The sequence below is a fragment of the Ictidomys tridecemlineatus genome, chromosome 3 (assembly GCF_052094955.1).
Source record: "Ictidomys tridecemlineatus isolate mIctTri1 chromosome 3, mIctTri1.hap1, whole genome shotgun sequence".
NCBI classification, from domain to species: Eukaryota; Metazoa; Chordata; class Mammalia; order Rodentia; family Sciuridae; genus Ictidomys; species Ictidomys tridecemlineatus.
In genome coordinates this window covers 47965861-47992409 of record NC_135479.1, presented here as the reverse complement: position 1 = coordinate 47992409, position 26549 = coordinate 47965861, and the positions used below count along the sequence as shown (strand labels likewise).

The following is a 26549-nucleotide window of genomic DNA, read 5'->3' as shown; positions in this document are numbered from 1 at the left end:
AGGATCCTGAGGAAGGATGACTATGGTGAGGGGGTGGGGAGGTGGGGGGTGGCGCTCTCTCCAGAAAAATGGAGAGTGGAAGGGGCCCAGGAAGGAGCTGGAAGGCGCCGGGCTGGATGTGTGCTTTCACACATGTATCTTAACATGATCTCTGGTTTTTCTTCCAGAAATAAAGGACCAGAAGTGAGTGCAGGGATCAGAGCAGAGTCTCCAGTGTGTACCTCAGACTGATGGTGCCCAAGCATTTGTCCCACTCCCACCCCTGCCACCATGCTCACCCACCTGCCCACTGGGCCCTGCTGGACACGCAACAGTCCTGAGGCCAGAACAGTCACACCCAGGTCCAGTCCTGGGGTCCCTGTCCCCACTGCCATCTGACCTGGGGGGCTGTGTAGTTCATGTCTTTTGAACTCTCTTGGGAAGATCCCTTGCTGAAACTCTGGCCCAGGAGCTGAGCCTGGGAGGCGGGCTGCGGGAAGCCAGAGCTGGCAGTAGATCTGGAGTTGCAGAGCCCCTGGACCTGCATATCTACCAGCACATACTGGAGCCTGCACCCCTTGCATGGAGGCTGGGCCTCTACTTGGTGACCCGTGCCTCTGCACTGACGGAAAACACCGGCTCTGACCTCTCAGTCAGTGCCTGGTCTGGAACCTGATCAGCTCCACGGAGGGGTATCAGAGGGGGCCATCTGGGCCCAGCTGTGTACAGCGAGGCGGGAGGCCTCCACCAAGTTGGCTCCTGAGAGCTGGAGTGTTTCTGTTTATATGTGCAGGCCCCAGGGGGTTGAAACGTCAGAGAGAAAGGAACACAAAGGGCAGGGAGGAGGGGCGAGGCAGAACCCTCTTTGCCTGGGGGAGACACTGGGCTGCTTGCCTCAGCTCAGCTCCCTTTCCAAACTCAGGTTTCCCTGTCCTCAGCAAATGACTGGGTGGTGCCTGGTCCACCAAGCAGAGGTCAGATTTGCTATCCATATCCCTAGTGCCTGAGACCCCCAGATGTCCTTAGGTCCCTGACCACTATACTGTCCCATCCTGTCTGGTGTGCAGCCATCTCTGCACAGCTGGCTGATTCTGAGTCTCCTGGACCCTTGGCCTCACTTTTTGCCCATTCCCTCCATTCACACGCATCCATGAGCCAAAAAGATGTCACTAAGGATGGCTGTCATCCAAGGGCACTTACCCCCTCTTCCCTCTTCTCATTGGAAGAATGCATCTCTCTGTGGGTCTCCTGTCAGATGGTAGGAAGACAGCAGTTTGATTGACAGGAATTTCCTCTTACTCAGCTTTTGTTCCTTTGGCAAAAACTAGCTAGGCATAGCAGAAAATAGCAAGTAAAGAACTGTCTATATGTCTTCTCCCCTTCTTGAGAATGTACCAAGTGATGATTTTACATGTAAATCAAGACTCACATCTCTGTCCTGGTCCCCAGAATTTCCCCCTCCGCCTGCCTCATAGTTTAATGGTCTCCTCATTCTGCAGCCCCTTCCCTCAAGCTTCCTCCCACCCTCTTGCAGTTTCTGGAAGGGCCCTGAGAGAAATGAGTTGGGGGTGCTCTGGCAGGGGCAGGGCCCTGTACCTACCTGCTGACATGCTGCCTGGTAGAGAAATAAAAGTGGTGTGCCTGGGGCAGTGGAGGGTAGCCAGTGTCTGTTTTCTGGAGTGTGGGCCCTGGGGTCCACCGCTCCATCCCTCAGCAAAGCAAAGGTCTGAAGCTCCTGCATCAGCCAGAAGTTGTCTCTTCCAAGACAAGGCTTTGGAGAGGCACTGAATTCCAAAACCACATCTCATGACAGATGGAGGTTGTGGCGAATCCTCAAACTTGCTTCTCCTGTGGACAGCACTTGACAGTTTGAACACATTCAAAGGCCTTTTAAGAATGTTATGATCTACATGTCACTCCCAGCATGTCACCAAAGCCCTGAGGCAGGGTTAAGTCTGGAACCTGAATATTGAGAGCCTCTTGCACATCATAGAGGCCCCCTCATCCCTGGCAGTTTTGTAGGTCTGTGACACTCCCTGAAAAGTCCCATGACTCTCTTGCTCTGTTTCCCTCCCTTCAAGCCTTAGGATCCCATTCATCCATGGTGCTAAGCCCTGTTCAAATGTGTCTCCCATCTCCCCAAGGCTTCCCTCAGATCACAGGACCCTGAGGCCTCTGTGGCTGCTTGAGATGACCTAACCTGCCCAGGTGGCCCTGGCTTTCTGGGAGCAGGGCTCTCAAAAGGGACTAGCCATGTCCGTTGTTTCTTTGAGCTGGAGGGAGGACATATCACTAAGGTTTGGTATCTAATCATCAGCTCACCTGAGAAGGACACTCAGGCCCTGCCAATGAGACCAGAGGCAGGACCCACTATACAATTTGCAGGGCCCGTCACAAAATGCAAACATGGATCCCTTTATTCAAAAATGAAGAATTACAGTGACATCAGAATATTACGCCAAGTGCCAAACCTTTCTGTTTCTGAGCATAGGCCTAATGCAGTTGCAGAGGCTGCATGTCCATGACTGGAAAAGACAGACATGCCTTTAGTGGCTTCTAGGTTTTTTTTTCCAGGGAGTGAGGATGGGTGAAAGAAGTCTTTCCACAAGGGCCATCTATAGGACCTCTTAGACACAAAACCCTTTTCCTACTCCTCATCTCCCAGGGTCTTCAGCAGGCCTGTGAATTGAGCCAAGAGGTGTTACGACTCCATTTGAACTCTGAGGAAACCAAGGCCCAGAAAGGCGATGTCTTGCCCAAGGCCTTTTGAGGACCTGACCATTGTGGCAGACAGGCAGGGTGTGGGGCTAAGTCAGGCTGAGGGGACTTTTGTTGTGCCAGCTACAACCTTCCCAGAAGCCTCTGGGGCTCCATAGCTAAGCCTACATTGCCTCCACCCCCACCCAGGCCTGCTCAAGTCCAGCTCTATCCAGCCCACAGCATGGAGTCCGCAGGCCAAGACGGGGCGGCCAAGGTAAACAGAGAGGTTTCCTTACCTCGCAGCTGCTCACCCAGGAGGGAATTCCAGGGCAAGCCCTGGCACACTCCTCTCTGGCAGCTGCCAAAATGCCCCTGGGTTCCTCTGCCCCTCCAGAGACCAGGACTTCATGCTCCCCAGGCCCCCCATCCTCCACCCCTCACAGTGGAGGGAGAGACCATGTTGGAGCTGTGTTAGGAGAAATGGGGGAGAAACCCAGAGACAGGGAAGAGAAAGGAAGACATGTGTCCCTAAAGACCTGGCTTGGGTGTCTGTCACATCTTTTCTCATTATAGGGCCCAAAAGTTCACCTGTGATATGTCCACACAACAGAGTACTCCTCAACAGCAAAAGGAAACAAATTACCGATAGATTAACAGCAGGAAGGAAACTTAAAATCACTGTTGAGTAAATATAAGCCAAAAAAAAAAAAAAAAAGAGCTCATCCTATGTGATTCCACTCCACTTCTTCTACAAAGTTCTAGAAAAGACAGGACAAATCTGCAGTGACAAAGCAGATCTGTGACTGCCTCGGCCTGGGTGCTTGGGAAAGATTGACTGCAAAGGGGCAGGAGGGAACCTTCTAGAAATGATGTATTGCAGGGATGGGGAGAGGGAGCTCCACGCATTTGTCAGAGCTCATCAAACCCTGTGTCTAAAATGGGTATGTTTTATTATATGTGAATTATACCGCTACTTAATTTGATTTAAAATACATGAATAAATTAAAAGATAGGAGCTGGAGAGGCAGGTTGGTGTGTGTCCCGCATGGGGGTGCTGGGGCGTCCAGTGGAGCTGGGGAGGAGATGGAGACTCCTGAGTGAAGTGGAGGAGACCTCAGCCAGCCCCAGGGGCTCCTTTCTTTCAGCAACTCGAAGAGTCTGGGACCCAAGGGGAAACAGCCCTGAGGGATGGAGAACAAACAGGGTCCTTGAGCACTGGGCAAGATGGCTCCCAGCCTGGTCATGGCCCACACATAGTAAGGGGAGCGGCTGTACAAGTCCCAACAATAGGGAGAAGCCAACCCTGGGGGCCACAGCTGTGCCCCAGGCCTCCACATAGATGACTGCCTTCCTGCCGCCTCCCCTTGATAGTCTGTTAGGCTGCCCCAGGTCCCTGCTCAGTGCTGTTGAGAGGCTGCTTGGAACTGTGGAACCCAGGACAGCCAGGCAGGCCTGACGGCATGAGAGTTGGACTAAGGTATTGGGACCCTTGGGACCCTGGGTGGCTAAGGAGTGCAACTGGAGCCTGGTGCACACCCTCTTGAGGGTTCAGGCTGGCCTCCAGACCTGGGCAGTGGCTCCAGGATGGGCACCGGCCCCCTCCATGCGCCACAGAGCCGCTAAATTTAGCCAGGCAGGGGAGGCCATCCTGGGGCCGAGTGCTTGGCAGCAGGGTTTTGTCTCCCTACAAGGCCCGGCCCAGTACCCGAGACGGCCACCCGGCCTTTGGGCTTATAAGGCAGGCTTGGCGGATCTCAAGTGCTGGAGTCTTTAAGTGGCTCTGGGCCAAGCCCTCAGACTTTGGGGAACCTCCTTTTCACTCACCAGCAGACATGGAAACTACTTGTTCTGTGACCTTGGGCCAGGGACTCAACTGCATCTGTAAAATGGGGTTTCTGGTACCTATCTCTTAAGTCTGTGATAGAAAACCCTGCTTAGTGTGTGAAATTCTAACCGCTGCCCACCCACCCTCCCCATAATGCCCAGAACAAACACAGGTGTCTGTCCCTGAAGGTGCTGGATGGAATTGTGGCCAAGGGTGAGAAAGATGCTCCCCCCTGAGCATCATTTGCAAAATTAGGCATGAGATAAACATGGACCCCATCAGCTGGCTGTCTTACTCTCTCTTAGCAAGAAAAGAAATTTGGGTTTTTGGTCGCAGTTTTTGGATTTGCTAATTTCTCCAAATGAGCTTGTCTTCCATGACAGTCTTCTTTTGAAGGTCAGCGCCAATGCCCAGGCTGTAACAGAAGCACATGTGTGCAGGATGTGGTTCTTGCTGTCCGTCTGTCCATCTCCAAGCCTGGCTCCTTAGGGGAGGAGGAGGGAAGAAAGAGGAGGAATAAGAGAAAGAAGAGGAGAAAAATGAGGGGGAGGAGGAGAAGGAGGAGGAGGAAGAGGAGGAGGAGGAGGAGGAGGAGGAAGAGGAGGAGGAGGAAGAAGAGGAGGAGGAAGAGGAGGAGGAGGAGGAGGAGGAGGAGAGAAGGGTAAGGGATTAGACGATGACTGCCTGCCTGACTCATTTCTTTCCTTCCTTCCTTCCTTCCTTCCTTCCTTCCTTCCTTCCTTCCTTCCTTCCTTCCTTCCTTCCTTCCTTCCCTCCTTCCCCTACTCCCTCACTACCTGCTCCTCTCCGGAACATGGCATGGGTGTCAGGGAGAAGGCTGGGTACAGAGGGGCACAGGAATGGCTCAGCCTCAGCACATAGCCACTACCATCACACACTGCTAGTGTTCTGGGGCCTCCTAGACCAATGACCTTGGGTCAGCTGGGAGAGGGGTAGGGCTTTTTGTTTGGGGTCAAGACCAGGCCAAGGGGATGTGCCGCCAACCACAGCTCTGGCTCCAAGAATCTTGGATCTTTTTCCTTAGAAAAGTGCAGGATGTGGTTCTTGCCAGCTCCCCTTGAAGGTGGCGACGAAGAGTTGAGCCCTGAGCTATCTATCCCCACTGGATCGGCAACAGCTCTGCGTGTGGTGAGGCTATTCTCCTTCACGAGGAGGGATGGGCCTGGGCTGTGGGCTTGCCTTCTTTGGGAGCCTCTTGCTGTCCAGAAAGCAACCCTGCTCATGCTGGTTCTGGGGGCAGCCAGGATTCCCAGCCCCAGGGCCTGGCTCCCCGCCCAGAGCAATTCCCTAGCTAGTGGCCTGCCAGGAAGAAGATTCCTTATCAGCCCTGAGGGGGAGTGGGGGGCTTCCTGGACAGAATTCTTGAGGTAAGGGCTGGCTGGGAGGCCCCTGCTTCAAGCTTGAACCTCCAATACTGCCCATGGAGAGCTTAGGTCACTCATCTCTCCCCTCTGAGCATCATTTGCAAAATTAAGCATGGGGTAAGGAGGTCTCCAGCTCTGGGGTCTGGGGCCCCAGATTCAGGGCCAGAGTTACTGTTGGGGAGGGGAGAGGCTGCAGAGGGGCCAGACCCCAAACTCAACAGTGTCCTCAAGACCTCTGTCCTCAGTGTTGTCAGGACCCATCCCCCAGGGATGGGTCTCAACCTCTGAGACAAGTACCATTATCATCACTCCCTCTACAGATGAGGAAGCAGGCTCAGAGAGGCGAGGCCACGCTCCTGATCCCCACTGCCAATAAGTGGCAGACCTGGGGATGTCTGAAGATGTCTGCTGGGACTTCAGGCCCCATGGCAATGTGTGACCAAGGTGGTCCTTGCTTTGTTTGGGCATCTTTCTCTCCATCTGCTGGTCACGAATCTGGGTGCCGAGGGATCAGGAGGTATGGCCAAGGCAGCCAGAAAGAAAGAGGGGAAGGTGGTGAGGGGAGGTACCAGCCTAAAGCTGAAGCTGGTTGGGCACAGTGCAGGCTCAGCACAGGGACAGGTGGTAGCAGGTGGTGCACTATGGCAGGGCAGGCAGGCTCAGCAAGTGTCAGGCAGCGGGAACTAAAGTGCTCTCTGCTTCTCCCCATAGGCCCCAGGGACCGAGTTGCCCACCTAGGGGTAGTGTGCGGGTGATGTTGTGTGGGGCTGCGGATGGTCTCTGACTTTGAGGGTGTTCTAGTCTGAGCCCACCCTAGCTTCCCCCCAGGGTCTGGCCAGATCCTCCAGCTCTGTCCTGACAGGTTCTGGGGGTGGGTTGGGGGAAGTGATAGATTTATCTCTGCTCCTATGTGACTGGTGGCTGGTGGTTTCCGGCCAACAGCTTCTGTTTCCGGAGGCCCAGCAGGGCCCAGGCGGAGCCATGAGGGGCTGTGGGGCTGGGCCTGGGTGGCCCCATCAGCCCCGCCTCTGTCTATCTTTGGGAATTTATTTGTCACGGGCACTGCTGGCCTGCAGTCCATTGCCTGCCAGGGACCCAGAATTGTTCTGAGCACCCAAGGATTCTCCCTCTCACCCCATGCATCTCTCCAGCTGACCTCTGACTCCTGACCTCTGGCCTCACCTACCCTACTCTGCTCTCCCTAAGAGGGTGAGAAGCCCTCAGGAGCCCTGCCGCTGTAGACGTGGGTGTCCTGACAGCAAAGGTGTGCAGGGGGCTCAGTCCTGAACCCCAACCTGGCCCACCATGGCACGGAGGCTGCAGGATAAGCTGGCTGCCTTTTTCTTCGAGTATGACACCCCCCGAATGGTGCTGGTGCGCAACAAGAAGGTGGGCATTGTCTTCCGGCTGATCCAGCTTGTGGTTTTTATCTACGTCGTTGGGTGAGTCTGGGACCCCTCACCACCACCTTCACGCAAAAGCCCCCAGCCTGGCTCTGTCCTCCCAGATCTGGGATGCTCTCCTTGATGCCAAGGAGCCCTCTTTCTCTCTATCCATCTGGAAGCCCTCCTGGTCAGCCGCTTTGCCGTTTAGACAGAGGGAAAGCGTTGCTAACTCACTGTCGGGATGGGGATGCTGGGGCAGGAGGGGGTCACCCTGCCTGGGGCACATGGAGGTTCTGAGGAACTGACTCGGATTTGAGTTCCTTCAAGTGGTGAGTGGCTTTCACGGCCAGGGCTCCTTCTACCTCTGACCTCCCACCAAACCAGACACTACTACTGAGACGGAGGCCATATCCTCTTTCACAGGCCAGAGATGGACAGGCTCTGCTCCCACCTTCCCTGTCTAAAATAGGGTTATCCTAAGATATCTGAGACCCTGGGAGCAGAGAAACCCTCAAATTCTGAACACCTGGTATCTGAATGGTGGAGGTCAGCTCTGCTCCCAGGGATGACAGCTCCTTTCTGGGCATCTCTGGACTTGTCCTACTGAGCCAAGGGTACAGGGTGGGGCCAGGTGGGATTCCCTCTGTCATCTGACTTGGCTGGGGACCACGCAGAGGCCATTTTCCTAAAGTCAGTCTGGCTGTCCTAGAAGCTAAGACAGGTCTGGCAGGAGCTTGCACATGTGTGCCGCAGGGGCACATATGCCTGTGTCATGTAGATGCACGTGTCCTACCCAGAGCTCTGTGTCCATGTCCATGTTCCAGGTATCTGGGTGTGTGCCCATGTGTATGTGCCCTGGCTGTGTCTGAGTCTGACTGATGCTTGTCCCCTGTGTATGGTATATCATATCTACTCACATGACTGCAGGGGGTTCCTAGAGCCCCTGGAATCCTAAAGGAGGTTCACCTCCTACTGGGCGTCTGGGGACCCAGTAGCCCCAGCCCAACTGTGCTGTGTGATTCTGAGGGATCTATCCATCCTTCATTTTTGTTGTGGCTCTAAACTGCCAAGTGGGGCCCAGGGTGGGCTGACCGGGGGTCCAAACAGTGGTCACATAGTCCTGGTCTCCCCAAAACTTTGGGCATCCCAAATAGTCTCAGACCTGATCAGATGGGGCTGAAGCCAGGACCCCCTGGTGTCTTTTGGCCTCTGCCTCCCTCTTGTTCATAAACCAATTTGACATCTTCAATATTGGTTGAGCGTGAAAGGGAAAGTGAGGACCAGAGAAGAGCCGAGGGGTTTCCAGGTCACACTACAAGTCAGTAGCAAGGCCAGGCTTAGGACTTAGACCTCCTGCCCCAACCCCGGTTTTTGCTTGCCCTTCTTTCCCAGCATCACAAGGCCGCTGCAGAATTTTCTAATGGGTACTGATGGCAGAGCACCAGGCACGGACAGATCTACAACCCACTGTCAGCTTCACTCCTGACCCTCCAGGGAAGAGAAACCACTCCCCAAAGTCCAGCCTGACACTCACCAGAAAAGGCTGGGGGAGGGTCACCCTCACTCTGGCCCGAGGGCTCCCCATTCTGTTTTCAGATCAGGCCCAGTAAGCAGCATCAGGTTCCTCTTGTGGGTTAGGCATAGATTGTCAGAGTTTGAGGGACAGTGTATGTACCCACTGCAGGGTGTGCCTCAGCTGCCATCCAAGCTTGAACAGATACTTTCAGTGATGAGGATCTCACTACTTCCTTCCTTTGCTATCTTCCCTCTCAGGACAGTCTACTCAGTTTTCAAATAAATATGGTCCTTCTCAGTGTCCGTGGGGCTCACCAGCACAGGGATCTAGCTGGCCCTCAGCTAGAAAGAGGCTAACCAGGATCTGAACCAGGTGCATGGCTCCAAAGACAGTTAAATATCCTGAAAAGGAAGCACCTGCAGAGAGGGGCACTCCATTCCTGCCTTGCCCCCAAGACCGAGCCTCAGCTCTGCTTCGCTTGGGCTGCGGCTCCTGCTGTCTCTGTCGCCCTCATCTGGCCACCTCCCAGTGCTGCACTGACCCTCGCATCCAGGAGGTCCTATCTGCAGACTGAAGCCCTGATGCAGCCTAGACTTAGCTTGGCATTTCAGGCCTCAGTTTCCCAACTGTCCCAAGGGCAGGAGCTGGAGGGGACAACTGTCTCTTAACGAGGATGACGAGCTTTGGCTTGAGCACCCTCCCTTTCTGAGTATGTAGTCCCTGGAGCACTGCAGGACAGACGGAGGGAACATGGGAGGAGACTCAGATCCTTAGGTCCCAGAGGTGACAAAGCATGGGTGGGGGGTGGGTAGGCACAGCAGAGCTGAACAGGGGACAAACATTGGAGCACAACTCAGATGAAGGAGACCCTGAACCTTAGGGATAGAGTTACTGAGGCAGAGGCAGAGAAGCTGAGCAGCTGAGAACTGGAACAGGTCCACAGGTCTCCACTGGGCATGCTCTTCTGGGAGGTCCAAGAAGGTGGAGGGGACCAGTGGGCTTCAGGGTCTGGAAGACTGGGCCTCTTTTGGCTCACAGTAAGGTGGTCTCACAGATACTGCTGTTTTCTGTCACTGGAGGTATATGATATCGTGACTATGCAGGTATGTCCTAGGGGCATGCTGGGACATGTTCCTGTCTAGGGAGGTCTGGCTGGAGGAGGAGAAGGATGCTGGAGGGTCCTCAAGAGAATCTGCAAGTGCCTGTTGGGGAGGGGTTCCTAGGAGGCCTCCCTGGAGAAGATAACCCAGTGGTGAACCCAGCCATTAACAAAAGGCCTGCGGTTGTAGGCTGGGCAGAGTTGCTCTTGGCTCTCTTTCTGGTCCCTCTGAACCTCTTCTCACTACAGTCCTCACTTGTCCCTTGTACCTCTATGCAGAGCTCTTAAAAATCAAGTGGTCAGCCGAGCATGGTGGGGCACACCTGTAATCCCAATGGCTTGGGAGCTTGAGGCAGGAGGATCATGAGTTCAAAGCCAGCCTCAGCAACTTAGCGAGGCCCTAAGCCACTTAGTGAGACCCTGTCTCAAATAAAAATTTTAAAAGGGTGGGGATGTGGCTCAGTGGTTAAGCACACCTAGGTTCCATCCCTAGCATCATTCATAAAAACAAAACAAAACAGAAAACAGGTGTTTAGAAATCACAAAGTGGATAACAGAGTGTACAAAACAGAGAGAAGGACAGATACAAATTATGGTCACAAGTAGTCACACAGAGACTATTTCTGAAGTATCTTCTCCATGCTGAGTGCTTTGGCAGGGGCCTGGGGCAGGACACAGTGGGGCAGAGGGAGAGGGAGGAGCTGAGGATAGGTTAGCCAGAACTACTTTAGTTCCCACAAAATAAACTCAGTCAAACTGGTTTAGAAGACACGATGGCTTGGGGTTTTTTTTGGGGGGTGGAGGTACTGGGGATTGAACTCAAGGACACTCGACCACTGAGCCACATCCCCATCCCTATTTTGTATTTTATTTAGAGACAGGGTCTTACTTATCACCTCGCTTTTTGCTGAGGCTGGCCTTGAATCTGTGATCCTCCTGTCTCAGCCTCCCGAGCCACTGGGATTACAGGTGTGCACCACCATGACTGGCAAGGGTGGGGTATTGATTGATTTATATAATTGAAAGATCATTTGGGACTTCAGGCCTGGATGGACCCTTCATGACAAGGACATAGAGGGGCAAGTTCTATGGGGGAAGTGAGGAATCCAGTTTGGTCCAATTTTAGTTCTCAAATGATGCTATCCAGGATCTGGCTCTGCTCTCCTCTGAGGAGGCACCATGCTCAGGCACCATGGAGGCATCAGGCAGACTCTCTGTCCTCATGGTGGCAAAATGGCAGATCCACACTGACATCCCCACAGGTTAGCTACTCCCAAGGTGCAAGAGCATCTCCTTCCTTCAGGGTTCGGGCAAAAGTCCAAGTCCAATTCTTTTTTTTTTTTTTTAAATTTTTTAAATATTTATTTATTTATTGGCGGACACAACATCTTTGTTTGCATGTGGTGCTGAGGATCGAACCCGGGCCGCATGCATGCCAGGCGAGCGCGCTACCACTTGAGCCACATCCCCAGCCCCCAAGTCCAATTCTTATGGGGGAGGGGGTTGGGTCATGTGCCCCTCCCAGAACTGATCATTGTGATCAAGAAAATGGAATGTCCTGATTGGAGGGGCCTGGTTGTGTGCCCACACCTGGTCCAGGCTCTTCTGTGGGGTAAAGAGTTCAGGTTGCACCAGTTGAATTATTTATTTATTTATTTGTTTTTGGTCTCGAGGATACTTAACCACTGAGCTAAGTCTCCCCGGTAGACAGGGTCTTGCTAAATCACTGAGGCTGGCTTCAAATTCTCGATCCTTCTGCCTCAGCCTCTCAAGTCGCTGGGATTTCAGGCATGAGCCACTGTGCATAGCTGGGTCAATTGAATTTTTGTAGTTAGTACTTTGTAGTTAGTACTTTGCATTTGGATTGATTTCATATACCATAATATTCCCCTTTAAATTAATTAATTAATTTTAGGTGCTGGGAATCGAACCCAGGTCCTTGCATGTGCTAAGCACACGATCCACCACTGAGCTACATCCTCGCTTTATCCCTTTAAGAAATACAATTCTGTGGTTTTAAATATTCATGAAGTTGTTTCACCAGCACCACTATAATTTCTCTAACATTTCATTCCTCCAAAGAGAAATCCTGTACCCCTTTATTAATCACCCCCCTTTTTCCCTTTCTCACAGCCTGCTTTGCCTATTCTGGGCATTTTGTATAAATAGAATCATGACACATGCCCTTTTACGTCTGGTTTCTTTCTCTTACCATAATATTTTCAAGGTTCATCCACATTGTGCCTCTGCTGCATTCCTTTTTATGGCTAAATAATATTCCATTGGAGATATCACGTTTTGTTTAACCACTCATCTGGGGACAGATATTTGGATTCTTTCAATTTCTTGGCTCTTATGAAAAATGCTGTCCTAAATATTTGTGTATTAGTGTTAACATGGATTTTTTTTGGGGGGGGTACTGGGGATTGAACCCAGGGACACTTTACCACTGAACCAAACCCCCAGCCCTTTTATCTTTTATTTTGAGACAGGTCTCACTAAGTTACTGAGGCTAGCCTCAAACTTATGATCCTCCTATCTCAGCCTCTCCTGTCTATGGGATTACAGGCGTGAGCCCCTGTGCCAGGCTGGACATATGTTTTTATTTCTCCTGGATAGGTACCTACTAGTGGGATTGTGTCAATAGAATCAGTGTGTAACTTTTAGAGTCACTGAAGGACTATTTTGCAAAGGGTCCAGTTGCATGTGAGGTACCTGTGAGATGTCTGGGGAGGGGAATCACCAAGTGACTGCAGCCTTGACTTGTACATAGGCTTCTTGAGTATACGATTTTTATTTTGTTCATTTGCCTATTTTTGCCTAGACAGTGCTTGGCGCACGATATGGACTCTAAACATAAATGTTTGTTGAACAAATAAATGGATGTGCAGAACTGAACCTTGGGAAGAGCACAGATCTGGAGACAGAAATCTGGGGACAACAAAATTCCAGATGTCACGTGTCTTTGACAGCTCACACAGGGCTCTCCCACAACTGAGAATGGAAGCCAGGGAAAGGGTGTGGCTGGACAGGGAAAGGAAACAAGTGAAGGAGGACCAGAGACAGTGGCAATAAGAGATTTTCGGGTTTTTTTAAAAATATTTTATTAGTTGTTAACAGATATTAATTTACTTATATGTGGTGCTGAGGATCAAACCCAGTGCCTCACATGCTAGGCAAGCACCCTACCACTAAGCTACACTCCCAGTCCGAGATTTTAGTTTTAATGATTTCTGCTGTGCCAGACCCTGAGCTCATTTCCTTAATGAGAACTCACAGAAACTTCCCCCAATTACCTACATGCCTTTACTTCAGGGGCCCACCCCAGGGCTGAGTACATGGCTTCGATAAATATTTGTTGAATGAACAGCATCTTTGAGGTAGTGCCGTCACCTCTGCTTTATGGAGAAAATCAGGGCTCAGAGAAGTTTAGTCTATAGGCTGAAGCAACACAGCTGATAAAAGGCAGGGTTTTTATGGGAACCTGAGTCAATCACCATTTCCTCTTCTACCAGAAGAGAAGCTGGAGAAGAGAGCCCCAAGAGAGGTGGAAAAATTGGGAAAGATTATTTCTGGAAGGGGAGGAACTTCTGAAGGTGCCAGTGTCTTTGGTTTCAGACCCCCTTGGTGGCCTTCTCAGGGTGGTGACCACAGGCCAGGTCAAGGCATGGCTGTGGAGGGGCAGGCCTGGCGCCATGGTCATTCTATTATTACCAGAACTGAGGTCGTTAATGCCAGAGTTGACTTTTCCTTTTGACCCCCAAGACCAGCAGCCCCAGGGGCAGACAGAGGAAACTCTGCTTTCGTTGCAGCTTGCAACCTGGCCCGCCTCCTGGGAATCGCGTTGGCGCCAGTGTGGCTCAGTGGAGGGGAGCAGAGCCTGGGAGCCACCTCCTGCCTGGCCTCAGTTTCCCCATCTACCATGTGGGGAGCTGGTATTGGGCAAAAAGAGAAATACCGTTGGGATGTTGGGATGTGGCGCCCAGAGGGAAGCCAGTGACTTTTCTGCAGGAGGGTTTAGAATAGGGAGCAGCTCCCCCATCCTCTACAACAGCTCCTTCAAGTTTGGGTGCAGAGCCAGAGGCCTTCCTAGGGGAAGGCTCAAAGGAGGGTGGGTGAGTGACGTCCCTTCTTCCTGATGCTGCTGGAGGCAGTGTTCCGGCTCAGGACGTTATTGGAGGGCCTTTGTCATGCCTCACCTGATGCAGTCTGAGACCTGCAGGGGGCAGCAGTGACCATGCTTAGACTTGGCCAGGAGTGGGGGATGTCGGGGAGAAGCTTGGTGCTGATGCAGGCTGGAAGAGGGATTTGGAGAAGGAAGGATGCACTGTGTGGGGACAGGAGGGACCTTGGTGAGCTGCCTCACTGGAACTGAGAGCCCTGGAGGTTCTGTGACCAGGCTTGAGCTCTGGGGAACAGGATGGGCTTGTAGAGGGCCTGAGCTTGCTTGACAGAGGTGAGCTTGACAGGTGAGGGACGGAGGAGACATAACACATCTACCTCCAGGTAGACTCAGGTTTTCCTGGAAGTACACAGCTACATACTCTAACGGGTCTCTCTCAGATGCACGCACACATCCACACAGTACCCTCACTCCTGGAGAGAAGCATCATCCAGAAACCAAACTCAACCTGGTTTACATAAAGGCAGGGAACTGATCAGCTTATGCAACTGAACAGACCTTCAGTAGATTTTTCCCAAGTGTGCTTCAGGCCTGCTGGATCCAGGTCTAAAACAACATTGCCAGGAATCTGTCCCTCTCCAATTCCCGTCTCAGCCTTCCTCAAAGGTGGCTTCATTTTCAAGGTTGCTCTTTCTTTGAAGCAGCCAAGATGACTTTGAGGTTTTGATCTTGCTTCCACCCTGCTTAGTCACCGGGCAGAGAGGGTATTTCTTTCCCAATAATTCTCCCCCTGAATCCTGGCTTCATTGCTGATACTCCCCTGGGCACATGCCATCCATCACTGCTGCCAGGGAGATGAAATATTGATTGGTGAGTGTTGGTCATGTGCCCACCCCTGGGGCTTGGAGGGAGGTCAGTCTCACCCAACCTCTCAGACTAAGAGTGTCAGCCCAAAGGGACAGTGGTTCTCAACTTTGGGATTGGAAGGCCAGAACCTCCTCCCAAAAAACTGGGAGACCTCCAGCCTGAGCCACAAGGGCGAGGCTAGGGGGCTGAATTCTTTAAGCCCTTCAGAGGGTCACCTCCCCATACATTTCCCCCTCCAGGGGATCCCAGCCTGGCTGAGATGATTATGATGATGATGATGACGACGACGATGATGATGATGATAACAAATATTAATAATAATGTCTATATAGCTTTTATTCTGTAGCAGTCCCCAGTGTTTTTCATGCATTGACTCATCTAACACAAATTACAAGCACTATTATTATTCCCGTTTTGCAGAGGAGGAAGGGGAGGCACAGGAGGACTGGATAGCTTCCCCAAATCACACAGCCAATGAGGAGTGGAGCTGGGGTTCAAATCCAGGCCACTGGACACCAGTGGGCAGACTCAGAGCCATCAGGCTGTGTCAGGCACAGCACAGGAAAGGAGGGGCATTCTGGGACAGAGGATTGGAGGTCCTAAGGGGTGGCCCACAGGCACACCCTGCTCCTGGAATCTGGAAGGCCTCCTTCCTGGGATGCTCTGAAAAGATGGTGGAACTTCAGGCTCAGGCCAGCAGGGGATGCCAGGTGGGCTGTTCTGCCTCCGGTCCAAGAGCTTCTGAAGCAGAGAGTGGCTCAGAGAGGCATCTGGGGAGGGCAAACAGAAAGCCATGACACATCCAGCAGGTGCCAGAAAGGAGAGAAGCCCACAGAGCCGCCTGCCATCCTTGAATGGCCCATTCAGCTCTGGTCCAGGACCATAAGTCCCCTGTGTCCCTGCAGGTGGGTATTTGTTTACGAGAAGGGCTACCAGACCTCAGGGGGCCTCATCAGCAGTGTGTCTGTGAAGCTCAAAGGCCTGGCCGTGACTGAGCTCCAGAGCAAACTCCAGGTCTGGGACCAGGCCGACTACGTCTTCCCAGCACAGGTGAGCCACCTCGGGGTTGCACCTTCCACCCTCAGGGCCTGACTTGGTGGGCTCTGTCCCTCTCATGGAACCAGCCCAGCTCCTTCCTCTCCCTAGGCCTCAGTTTCCTGAACTGTGAGCCCGATACTATCACCCCATGTGACATAATGGGGCGTGGAGGCTGCTGGGCTCCGGGGGCATGCAGGGGCCGTGTTTGGGTTCTAGGAGCTGTTGTGCCAGATCCCAGCCCTGTTCTTCACTTCCAGGGGGACAACTCCTTTGTGGTCATGACCAATTTCATCATGACCCCCCAGCAGGCTCAAAACTACTGCGCAGAGGTGAGGATTTCTGCTTGCCCCCTTCTTGGATCCCCCACAAAGGAAAATAACATGGAAGAGGAGTCCCCTTGGGCACTGGAGATGACATGGGACAGACTTCCTGCAGTCACCCAATGGTAGAATGTCAGGCATAGATAGAGTAAAGTAGCCATCCACCATTGGCAGTGCCAAGCCTTCCACCTGGCTGTGTGCCCAGCAGGATGCCATGTCTGAGTACCACCTCCTTTCCCCCACACCCTCTCCACCCCTTGTCAGCTCACATCAGTGATATGCAGCTGGGCATGGACCCGGAGTGGTGGGGACTTGCAGAAAGAGGCTGTGAGCAGGGGTCACCCCCAAGATTCTGAGAGTTCACCCAAAGGCCCCAGGGATGGGAGGGGCTCTTCTCAGGACCATACCCAGAGGCCTGGGCCCAGCAGCTTTCTCTTCTTCCAGAACCCCGAAGGGGGCACATGTAAGAACAATAGTGGCTGTACCCCTGGGAAGGCAAAGAGGAAGGCCCAAGGTAAGCTCAGCCTCCTCTTGGTGCCTCTGTGGGCCCCTCTCCAGGGCCTGTGCCCTCCAGCCCTCTTCTCTCCACACCCTGCCCAAGTCTTGCTCTCTCTCTCCTGTCATCCTGGCCTGGCTGCCTGCCCCAGACCCAGCCCTATTTCTGTCCTCATAGTCCTCTTTGTCAGTGTCCCATCACAGGGAGCTCCCGTGGGAGGGACCTGAGAGGCCTCCTCTACACCCGTAGCTTGGAGTGGGCACCCAGGGGCTCCTCCCTCACCCTAGGCATCCGCACGGGCAAGTGTGTGGCCTTCAACAGCACTGTGCAGACGTGTGAGATCTTTGGCTGGTGCCCCGTGGAGGTGGATGACAACATCCCAAGGTAACCAATGCCCTGTCTTTCCAGGGACTGGGGGGCAGGGTTCCAGCCCAGATGCAGGGACAACTGCGTCTGGAATGGATCTGGTCAGGATTCTTTTGACCTTGTCCTGACCACATCCGTGTGACTTGGGCCAAAGCCCCCCCTCCCAGCCCCTCCCCACCTATGCCAGGCTGTGGGAGCATCTGGGTGTCCTCTGTCCCCAGCCCTGGGGTCATGTGGGGCCCTCCTGGGGAGGGGCGGTGTGTGAGTGCAGTCTCCCCCAGCCCTGCCCTTCTCCGAGAGGCCGAGAACTTCACCCTCTTCATCAAGAACAGCATCAGCTTTCCACGCTTCCAGGTCAAGAGGTGCGTGGGAACCGTGGGCAGTGCTCACGCGGCTCCTCGGGCTCTTGGGATGCTTTCAGCTGTCCGCCTCCATTGAGGCTGCTGTGGTTCTAGAGGGGGAAGCCTGGGTTGGGGTTCCTGGGATAGGTAGCAGAAGGGGCATTCTGAAGCCCTATGAGGGTCCCCAGAGCTACAGGGCAGGGTGGCCACCTTCCCATATGGCACATGGCTCCTACCAATGCCCTTTGCCTCCATAGGAACAACCTAGTGGAGGAGGTCAATGCCAGCTACATGAAGACTTGCCTCTACGACAAGAAGCTGCATCCTCTGTGCCCTTTATTCAACCTCAGCTACATAGTGCAGGAGTCTGGCCAGGATTTCAGTAGCCTGGCTGTCAAGGTATGGCAGGGGGTGCCAGGCAGAGGGGAGCACTGGCTCAGGGCAGAGTAAAGGTTTTTCAGGGTCAGTTCATCTTCCTAATCCTCCCTGGTATAGGCCCAGTATATGTATGAGTCTGTCCCCTAATACTGGGCCCCTGCTGATCAAGCCTGTGCCCTACCTCAGCAGGGCTTGGCCTAGACACAGCTCAGAAGAGGTGCCCAGAATAAAGAGATGTGGGCAGACATCACCTGGATGTTTGCTGATGTCCTGCTATTATTTTATTCTGCAGGGTACAGGGAATGGTTCCCAGTGCCTTGTGCATGCTAGGCAAGCACTCTAAAAGAGCCATACCCGCAGGGTCCTGCTATTTTTAAATTTTTAGGTAAAAGTGGAATGAATTCCATAGCCCTTGGCTCTAAGAAATCTTGTGTCCCGTGATACTCACAGTCCCCTGGTATTCTGAAAGAAGCAGTCTCTTATAATAGACATGGACCTGGGAGACTGGGTTCAAATCCCAGCTTTGCTCCTTAGTAGGTGGTGTGATCTCCAATGAGTCTCTTAACTTCAGTGAGCCTGGGTTTAGCACCTGTCACATGAGGACTCTAATAGTGCCAGTCTCCTGTGGTTGTCTCCAGTGCAAACCTGGGCCAGCCCTTCAGCACTGCCTGGCACCTGGCGAGCCTATGTCCTGTTCTCAGGTGCTCCTTAGTATTCCTGCAGTTGCCTATTTAGGGATGGAAATCTGTCCATTTTCTGTGATGTAACCATAGAACCCCACTCATGACATGCTTGACTTCAGCAGAGGTCGGCAAACTTTTTCTTTCAAGAGCCCTTTAGTAAATATTGTCAGTTTTGCAAGCTGCATGGCCTCTGGGTCAGCTAACCAGGTCAGCTACTGTAGGGCAGAAGCACAGCGGATACTACACTAACAATGGGCGTAGTCAGATTCCACCCACAGGCCACTGGAGTTTACATTTTTTTTTTTTTTTTTGGCATTGGGGATTGAACTCAGGGGCAGTCAACCACTGAGCAACATCCCCAGCCCTGTTTTGTATTTTATTTAGAGATAGGGTCTCCCAGAGTTCCTTAGCGCCTGGCTGTTGCTGAGGCTGGATTTCAATTCTTGAGCCTTCTGTCTCAGCCTGCCGCTGGGGTTACAGGCATGTGCTGCCGTGCCTGGCTGGAGTTTACATTTAAGCAACACAAATGACCTAAAAACTGAACTTGAGCCAGCACTGAAGTGCTGCCTGTAGTCAATGTCCATGGACCCTCAGGCAGGAGAATCGAAAGTTCAAGTTCAGCTTTCAGCAACTTAGCAAGATCCTGACTCAAGGTTAAAAAAATTAAAAGGGGTGGGGTGTAGCTTAGTAGGGGACAGCCCCTGTACCAAAAGCAAAATAGAATGAAACTCTTCTTTATTCCTAAAAATCTCCCCATTAGAAATTTGTCAGTTGCAGCCTCCTGCCATATTGCTCAGCTGCCTGCCCCCGCTTCTCTGACTCCCTCCTGACTCTCGCCTTGTTGCTCAGCCTATTCCTTGCCTGGCCCAGAGGAGCTTCACTTTCTCAAGTTTTCTCTTTCCACAGATTCACTCTTTAATTCACTTTAATTCATAACTATTTGCTTGCCTCCCATTTCATAATGAGTGCTGGAAACTCAGAAGTCAGTGACAAATGCCCAGGAAGCTCCATCCTCTTGGACCTTATAGTCTTGAAGGAGAGGGGTTAATAATGATCAAAGGAAATAAACAAATGGTTACAATGTGTCAAAGTTTCCAAAAGCCAACCCAAAGAGTACAACAGGAAGGAATGACAATGGACATATTGGTGTGGTGTTCAGGGATGCTCTATCAGGCAAATGAGCAAAGGATGAGCAGAATCCAGCCTTGAGAAAAACTGGAAGCATAGCATATGCAAAAGCCCTAAGGTAGGAAGAACTTGATATATTCTAGAAATGATCAGAAAGCTAGAGTGTGAAATGTGATGAGTAGGAGGTGAAGCTAAAGAGGGTGACAGGACCTTTACCCCAAAGGAACACCCTACTGTCTTCTCTCCAGTCAAAAACGTTTCTTCAGGGGCCGGGGTTGTGGCTCAGTGGTAGAGTACTCGCCTAGCATGTGTGAGACGCTCGGTTCCATCCTCAGCACCACATAAAAATAAATAAATAAAGTTATTGTGTCCATTAACAACTAAAAGAAAAATATTTTTTTTAAAAGTGTTTCTTCATGGAGTAAATGTAGGCATCAGCTCTAAGACAGACAATTTCTTGGTCCTGAAATTCCAGATCTTAAAAACACCTGTGTTCGTTCCTTCACAGGGCGGGGTAGTCGGCATCACCATCGACTGGGACTGTGACCTGGACTGGCACATACGACACTGCAAACCCATCTACGAGTTCCATGGGCTATATGGGGAGAAAAAACTGTCTGAAGGCTTCAACTTCAGGTGCCTGCCAGGACCACATGTTTCCTTAGAGTCCTCCTGGCTTTTCTACTCCCAGAATCCCATGGGGCTGAACAAGGGTTCCCAGAGGGCAGCAGACGATGGCTCCCATCCTGTGTGGGTAGCCAACCAGGAAGCCAGCAGGGAGCAAGATCTTTTTATAAATATTTTTTGGTTTTAGTTGTCAATGGCTGGAGTTTGCATTTAAGCAACACAAATGACCTTATTTTATTTATTTATATGTGGTGCTGAGGATCGAACCCAGTGCCTCACACACGCTAGGCAAGCACTCTACCACTGAGCCACAACCCCAGCCCAGGGAGAAAGATCTTGAAGGCCTGAGTCCCCTGCCCTTTGGTCTCAGTCCCTTTGAGGCCCACTGGTCAGGAGCACTGGGGAAATCACTGGCAGCAGGAGTTAGGGCAGAGGCTGAGTGTGGCATTGCTAGAATGTGGCTTGTGAGTCTCCCTTGGTGAAATGTTGTGGAGATGGACCTCTGTGGGCTACGGTGTCCCTGAAGCTGTGACACCTAAGACGATTTTCCATCACCTTCTCTTGCTACCTCGCCCCCTCCCCAAGGTTTGCCAGGCACTATGTAGAGAATGGGACCAACCGCCGTCACCTCTTCAAGGTGTTTGGGATTCGCTTTGACATCCTAGTAGATGGCAAGGTGAGTGTCCTGTATAGGGGATGGCCACTGAGACACATCTTGCCTTTGGGTATCTGTAGTTATGGATGACAGGAAGTTGGACAGGACAGGGTCTGTTCAGCACGTCTACTTCTAATGACAGGTGGGGCATGGGTGGTGTCCAGGCAGACAGTGACCATGCCTCCCTCATAATGTCCCTGGGTTCAGGGGGGCAGAATGTAGGGCAAACACAGGACTGAGGGCTGGCAATGTAGCTCAGAAGTAGAGTGCTTGCCCTGCGTGTGTGAGGCCCTGGGTTCCATTCACAGCACCAGAAACAATGAAACAAAACCAAAAAAATCTTGGGTCTACTGACCAGCAGCTGGTTCCCCATGAAGAATCAGATCCCTGGGCACCAGGCAGAGTGGACAGGTCATGATTGAGAAGAGAGGGCCGGAAGCCCCTTGTCCCAAGCCTGGCCTTTTCCAGCTGAGTGCCTTCTGACAGTTAACCCTTCTTTTCCCTGGGCCCTACCACCAGGCCAGGAAGTTTGACATCATCCCTACAATGACCACCATTGGCTCTGGGATTGGCATCTTCGGGGTGGTAAGTGTTGGGATCACTGGATCACTGTGCTGGGGTCGCCCCCACTCACTTCTGTATCTCAGTAGCAGTAGAAAGTCCCTCATCCCCAAACTTGACTGTAATTGTCCATCCTTATTGAGCAAGCTGTCCACCATACCACCCATAGTATGTCTGAGGACACCAAGGCCCAGAGCTGGGGTGGGATAGAGGTGGGATGGGGCTTTCTTGGTTCCCTGAAGGTCCCGAGGTGCCCTACCAGGAAACTGAGGTCTAGAATGCAGGATTCAGCCAGGGCCCATAGTGGCTAGGACAGCAGTGAGATGTGGGAAGTCCTGTACCTTCCTCCAGGTTCTGTATCTGTTTCCTTTGTTCCTTTTGCTACTCCCTGCCCCTAGGCCACCGTACTCTGTGATCTGTTGCTACTTCACATCCTGCCCAAGAGGCACTACTACAAGCAGAAGAAGTTCAAGTATGCTGAGGACATGGGGCCAAAGGCGGTAAGAGAACTCCTTGAATTGGGCCCTTCAGAGACCTCAGGCCTGTGTGTCTGTGCTGGGTGGGGGTTAGGGGGCAGCAACTTCTGGGGCTGACCTGTATCTCCTCAATGCATATATAGGGTGAGCATGACCCAGCAGCCACCAGCTCCACCTTGGGCCTGCAGGAGAACATGAGGACCTCCTGACCCTGAGCCCTTGACTCCTGACTGGATGCAGCACTTGGCCTTGGGCTGGGGCCCTGGTGGGTCCCAGCCAAGGGCAGAAGGGTCTCCCATGCAGTGTCCTACCCTCTTAGCCAAACAGATACCATTTACCAGCAGCTTAGGATAGACCTGTGCAGTTTAGGACTCTGGCTCCAACTCTGTACCCCCCTACCCCAAGAAAGCCCCACTCCAGTCTCAGTCATTCCTGGTCGAAAAAGCCTGGGGATCCTCACACATTGGTACCCCAGCTTTGTGCTTATCTCTTGGGGCCCTCATTGTCCGTCCTTCTGCCTCAATTTCTCTAGATCTGTGTCCTCCAATATGGCAGTCACTAGCCACAGGTGACTATTTAACTTTAAATGAATTAAAATTCAATAAAATAAAAAAATTCAATTCCTCAATGGAACGAGTCACATTTCGACTGCTTGGTAGACACACGTGGCCAGTGACTGCCATGTTGGACAGTGCTTGTCACTGATGAAAGTTCTGTCAGACAGGTGTGCTCCAGCCCTATTTCTGCCTGGCCTCAGATTTCCCTGGGGAGAATATTGACAATGCAGGTGCCTGGGTCCACCCCAGACTTCCTGAACCGGAAACTCCCATGCTGGCCACAATGATCTGTGTTGGTAGCAAGCATCAAGGACATTTTGGGACCTACATTTAAGAACTGCTGTCTTAGCATTTTTTGACTCCGAGCTCTTGATTGGGACCGGGGTCTGCACCAACTGGCAGGTATGGACACTGAGCAGGGTTTCAGACACCCTCAGCAAGTGTGTAGTGTGTTCACGTGCCACACAGTGATTCACGCACACACCCCCGTGTGCATGCACACCTACCTACATGTACACGGCCCTCATGTACACACCACCCACATGCACACAGCCCTGTGTTTGAACAGCTTGGGGCCCTGCAAACACAACCATCTGACACACCTACACCCTCAAGCAGAGACACATGATCCATGCTGTGTCACCTCCATGGGGAAATGCTTCTTCCCTAGTGTGTCAGGCCAGGACATCCCTTCTAGCCACAAATCCTTACTCAGCTACCTCGGGCTGGAATGGGAGCCTAAGCCGAATCCTGGGCTCCTTGCCCATGGCCAACTCCAGCTCCCACGGCCTCCCTGGCTCTGTCAGAACACAAGGTCTGGGAAAAGTGAGGGGTGGAGTACAATAAAAGGAATGAGGATGAATTTCTGCCGTCTTTGCCTTCTTTCCAGACCTCTCTGAAGTTCAGTGTGCCCATCTGTGGGATGCAAGGCTGTGCTGAGCAATCACGGGAGCCCCTGTGGGTCTGCCAGTGGGTAGTGGTGAGCTGACTCCCATGTCCTGAGCCTAACAGGGTCAGCTCACATCTGTCCATGGGCCAATATCCTGACACAGCCCCAAACCCTGCAACTCTTCCTAACCCACCACAAGCTCCTCCCACGGCTTCTGTGAAAGGCCTAGCACTGGGACAAGTAGAAAACCCTAGGAGTGGCCTCATGAAACGGGGGATGAAGAAGGGGATGGCTACCTAGGGAACCCCAAAGAGGGAGGGAAGGCCTTGACTGTAAACAAAGTGGAAGGATCCCCAGGGGCCTTGCTGTGGATGTGACCTCCAGGTCCTGACTCACAGCCAGGTAGAGTCTCAAAGCATCCACACCATCTTGCTGGGTCTACACCCTGCTATCCAATGGGACTTCCTGCAATGATGGACATATTCTACCATAATGTGTCCACTATGGTAGCCACTGGCCCCAGATAGTCACTGAACACCTAAAATGTGGCCAGTGCAACCCTGGGGGCAGTCTTTACTTTGTTATTATTTTTTCTTGTGATACTGGGGATTAAATCCAGGAGTGCTCTACCACTGAGCTCCATCCCCAGCCCTTTTAAGATATTTTTTAAATTTTTGAGATAGGGTCTCACTGAATTATTGAGGCTGGCCTCAAATTTTCATCCTCCTTCTCAGTCTCCTGAGTTGCTAAGATTATAGGCCAATGCCACCTCATCTGGCTATTTTTAATTCACCTAAATAGCCACACATGGCTAGTGGCTACCAATTTGGACAGCCCCTCCCCTCTCCCTTGGACCCTTGGCCTTCTGCCCTCTTCCCCAGTCAAGAACCATGACGCAGATCTTACAGGACTGGAACTCCAACTTCCACCCTCCCTTTCTTCTCCTCCCTATCTGCTTTTGTACCTCCTGCTCCCTTCCCTCCTGAATGAGCAGAAAAGGGCTCCTCCTCTGCATCCAGCCTTCTACCAGCCCAGAGATCTCCTGGCAAAAGCCGCCTCCTCCCTCTATCATCTCTGGATTTGTTCCCCTCTTCTCCCTCCTCCAGGCCCTCACTCCCTGCAGATCTGCCCACTCTCCCTTTACCACCACCTTCCCAGAAAGACTAGATGGCACTTCCCTCTGCAATTGGCCTCACCCCCACCACTTCTAGATGCCCTTGCCAAGGTTACTAGCAGCATCCTTGTTGCCAAATCCAAGCAGACACTTGGCCTGTCAGCATCTGATGCTATGGCCCAAGTCCTCTTTGTCTAAAGATTCCCTCCACATATCCTTGGATCCACCCTGTCCTGATTTCCCAAGCAGCCTGATGTGCAGGGCTTCAAATGCAGCTCTTCCAGAGCTCACTAGGTGTCCTTGGGCCAGTTGCTTAACTCTCCAAGTCTCTTCTGTAATTCAGGGATAATAATAGGCTCTGCTAGGGTAGGGGTTAGAGACTCTGTGCTAGGCACAGAGCAGGTTCCTGGCTCTGTGCCTAGCACAGAGCCTGGCATAACAGTAGTGCTCTTTCCCTTGATTTATCCACCCATTGGATACTGGAGTCAGTCAGTTGTCCCTGGATATATATTTTTTCCTTATGGTGATACAAATCTGGATTTCTGGTTGGGCATGTGGCCACCATTAGTAGGTGGCATTTCATGTAAGTTGCATTTCCGGTTCTGTCTCTTTGCAACTGGGTCTGGTCATGTGATTAAGTTCAAACTAATGAGGTAGATGGGGAAGTGTCATATGACAACTTCTGGGAAATTTCCTTCAAAGAGAATTGGTGCAGAACCTTTCCGTTCTTCGTCCTTTCTTCCATCTCACTACCTGGAATATGTGTGTGATAGCTGGAGCCCTACTCTGAGCCATGAGGACAAAAGCCACTCTTAGAGATTGCGGAGCAGTGAGTGGAGAAAGCCACACCTGGGAGGGCTTTGTGGAAGTGAGCTGCCTTATCAGCCCGAGACTGTCTTCTCTGAGGCTTATGTGTTTGGATTTGTTACTTAGGTCAGAATTCTGATTCTACCCAGTACAGAATTCTTTCCCCCTTAAAAGCAAGTGATTTGTCCTTCGTGCTTGATTTATTTGTGCTTGTGATATTTTTCCCATGGCTCTATTAACAATTTCGGGTCCTTTCTGAGGACTCTCAAACCTGTCTCTTTGAGGGACCAGAAGTATAGCTCAGTGGTAGTTTGCCTAGCACAAGTGAGATCCTAGGTTTGATCATTCCCAGCATCCATAAAAAATGAAAAAAAAAAAAAAACCCAAAAGGTGTCTCTTTGGCTCAATCCTCTTTTCTGAACTTGTGCCCCATATTTCCATTCCCTAATTGCCGTATCCAATTAGTTGCTCATTCATCAAACTTCTATTGAGCACCCTTGAGTGTTTCAAATTGTGCTGAATTTATTAGGCACAACCCATTCCCTCAAGAAGCTCCCGGTTCAGATAGAGAACAATCAGGCAAACAGGAGGGTACAATAAAGTTCCTAAGAAGGGATGCTACCCAAGCTGGGCAGTGAAGAGGTCATGGGGAAGGTGTCCTGACAGAAGGGGCATTGAACTGAGCAAGCAGCTAGTTAGGAGTGTGGTTATAGAGAGCTTGACTGGAACTATTCTCAGGGTAATGGCCAGCCATGGAAGATTCCTCAGGTGGAGCTGACTGGTTAAACTTGTACTTCTGAATGACTGTTCTGCTGCCAGGTGAAGAAAGGCAAGTGGGGACTGAGTCTGCATGGTGGTGGGAAGCCAGCAAGGTTGATGCTGCAGTAATCAGGTGGAAGACAGTGATAGTGGCCTGAGCCAAGGGAGGGGCAGAAGGGTGGAGAGAAATGGGCAGATTCCAGGGATTATATATTTAAGATTCCGAGCTGATGCTATACTGGTTGGGGCAGGAAACAAGCTGTAAGTGACTGGCAGGTTCCTGGCTCCAGTTTGAGACAGGGAAACAAGAAGCCAGATTTGGGGTAATGATATGGAGTTCTGAGGCAAGTAGTGCTGTGGGGATTCACTAGTGACAAACTTAGCAGCACTGAACCAAGAGTTGGTGAGCTTCCCGGGGAAGAGGTGAGGGGTTGAGTCCCCAGGTACAACCATTGGAAAGGTCACCTGGTCCTGT

General features: G+C 51.9%; 2 protein-coding genes across 9 annotated transcripts in view; both read left to right on the top strand.

The window, feature by feature from the left end:
- Window positions 1-1631, top strand: part of Atp2a3 (ATPase sarcoplasmic/endoplasmic reticulum Ca2+ transporting 3) — a 52437-nt gene extending 50806 nt beyond the window's left edge. For all 6 annotated transcript variants that reach the window (XM_078042687.1, XM_078042686.1, XM_005337310.5 and 3 more), the window contains one exon: window positions 168-1631. In XM_078042687.1, the coding sequence (XP_077898813.1) occupies window positions 168-231 (64 nt within the window). In that variant the 3' untranslated portion in view covers window positions 232-1631. The remainder of the gene's footprint in view (window positions 1-167) is intronic.
- A 3606-nt stretch (window positions 1632-5237) lies between these two features.
- P2rx1 (purinergic receptor P2X 1) lies at window positions 5238-23367 on the top strand. Of its 3 annotated transcripts, XM_078042678.1 has the most exons (13): window positions 5238-5653; window positions 7041-7331; window positions 15785-15929; window positions 16175-16246; window positions 16682-16751; window positions 17021-17117; window positions 17381-17461; window positions 17698-17839; window positions 20138-20265; window positions 20842-20932; window positions 21431-21496; window positions 21871-21972; window positions 22092-23367. In XM_078042678.1, the coding sequence occupies exons 2-13, from the start codon at window positions 7195-7197 to the stop codon at window positions 22155-22157; spliced, it is 1197 nt and encodes a 398-aa protein (XP_077898804.1). In that variant the 5' UTR covers window positions 5238-5653; window positions 7041-7194; the 3' UTR covers window positions 22158-23367. The 3 variants fall into 3 exon arrangements, with proteins under 3 accessions (XP_077898804.1, XP_077898805.1, XP_005337362.1); XM_005337305.5 differs by lacking the exon at window positions 5238-5653 and having other exon boundaries at window positions 5664-7331; XM_078042679.1 differs by lacking the exons at window positions 5238-5653; window positions 17381-17461 and having other exon boundaries at window positions 5663-7331.
- Window positions 23368-26549: the final 3182 nt, after the last annotated feature.

What these genes read in the sequence shown, in the direction of transcription:
- P2rx1 (XM_078042678.1), top strand. Translation starts at nt 7,195, where the DNA reads ATGGCACGGAGGCTGCAGGATAAGCTGGCTGCCTTTTTCTTCGAGTAT. An exon ending in ACTACGTCTTCCCAGCACAG is followed by an intron (nt 15,930 to 16,174) that starts GTGAGCCACCTC and finishes CTTCACTTCCAG; the next exon opens with GGGGACAACTCCTTTGTGGT. An exon ending in CCACGCTTCCAGGTCAAGAG is followed by an intron (nt 17,462 to 17,697) that starts GTGCGTGGGAAC and finishes TTGCCTCCATAG; the next exon opens with GAACAACCTAGTGGAGGAGG.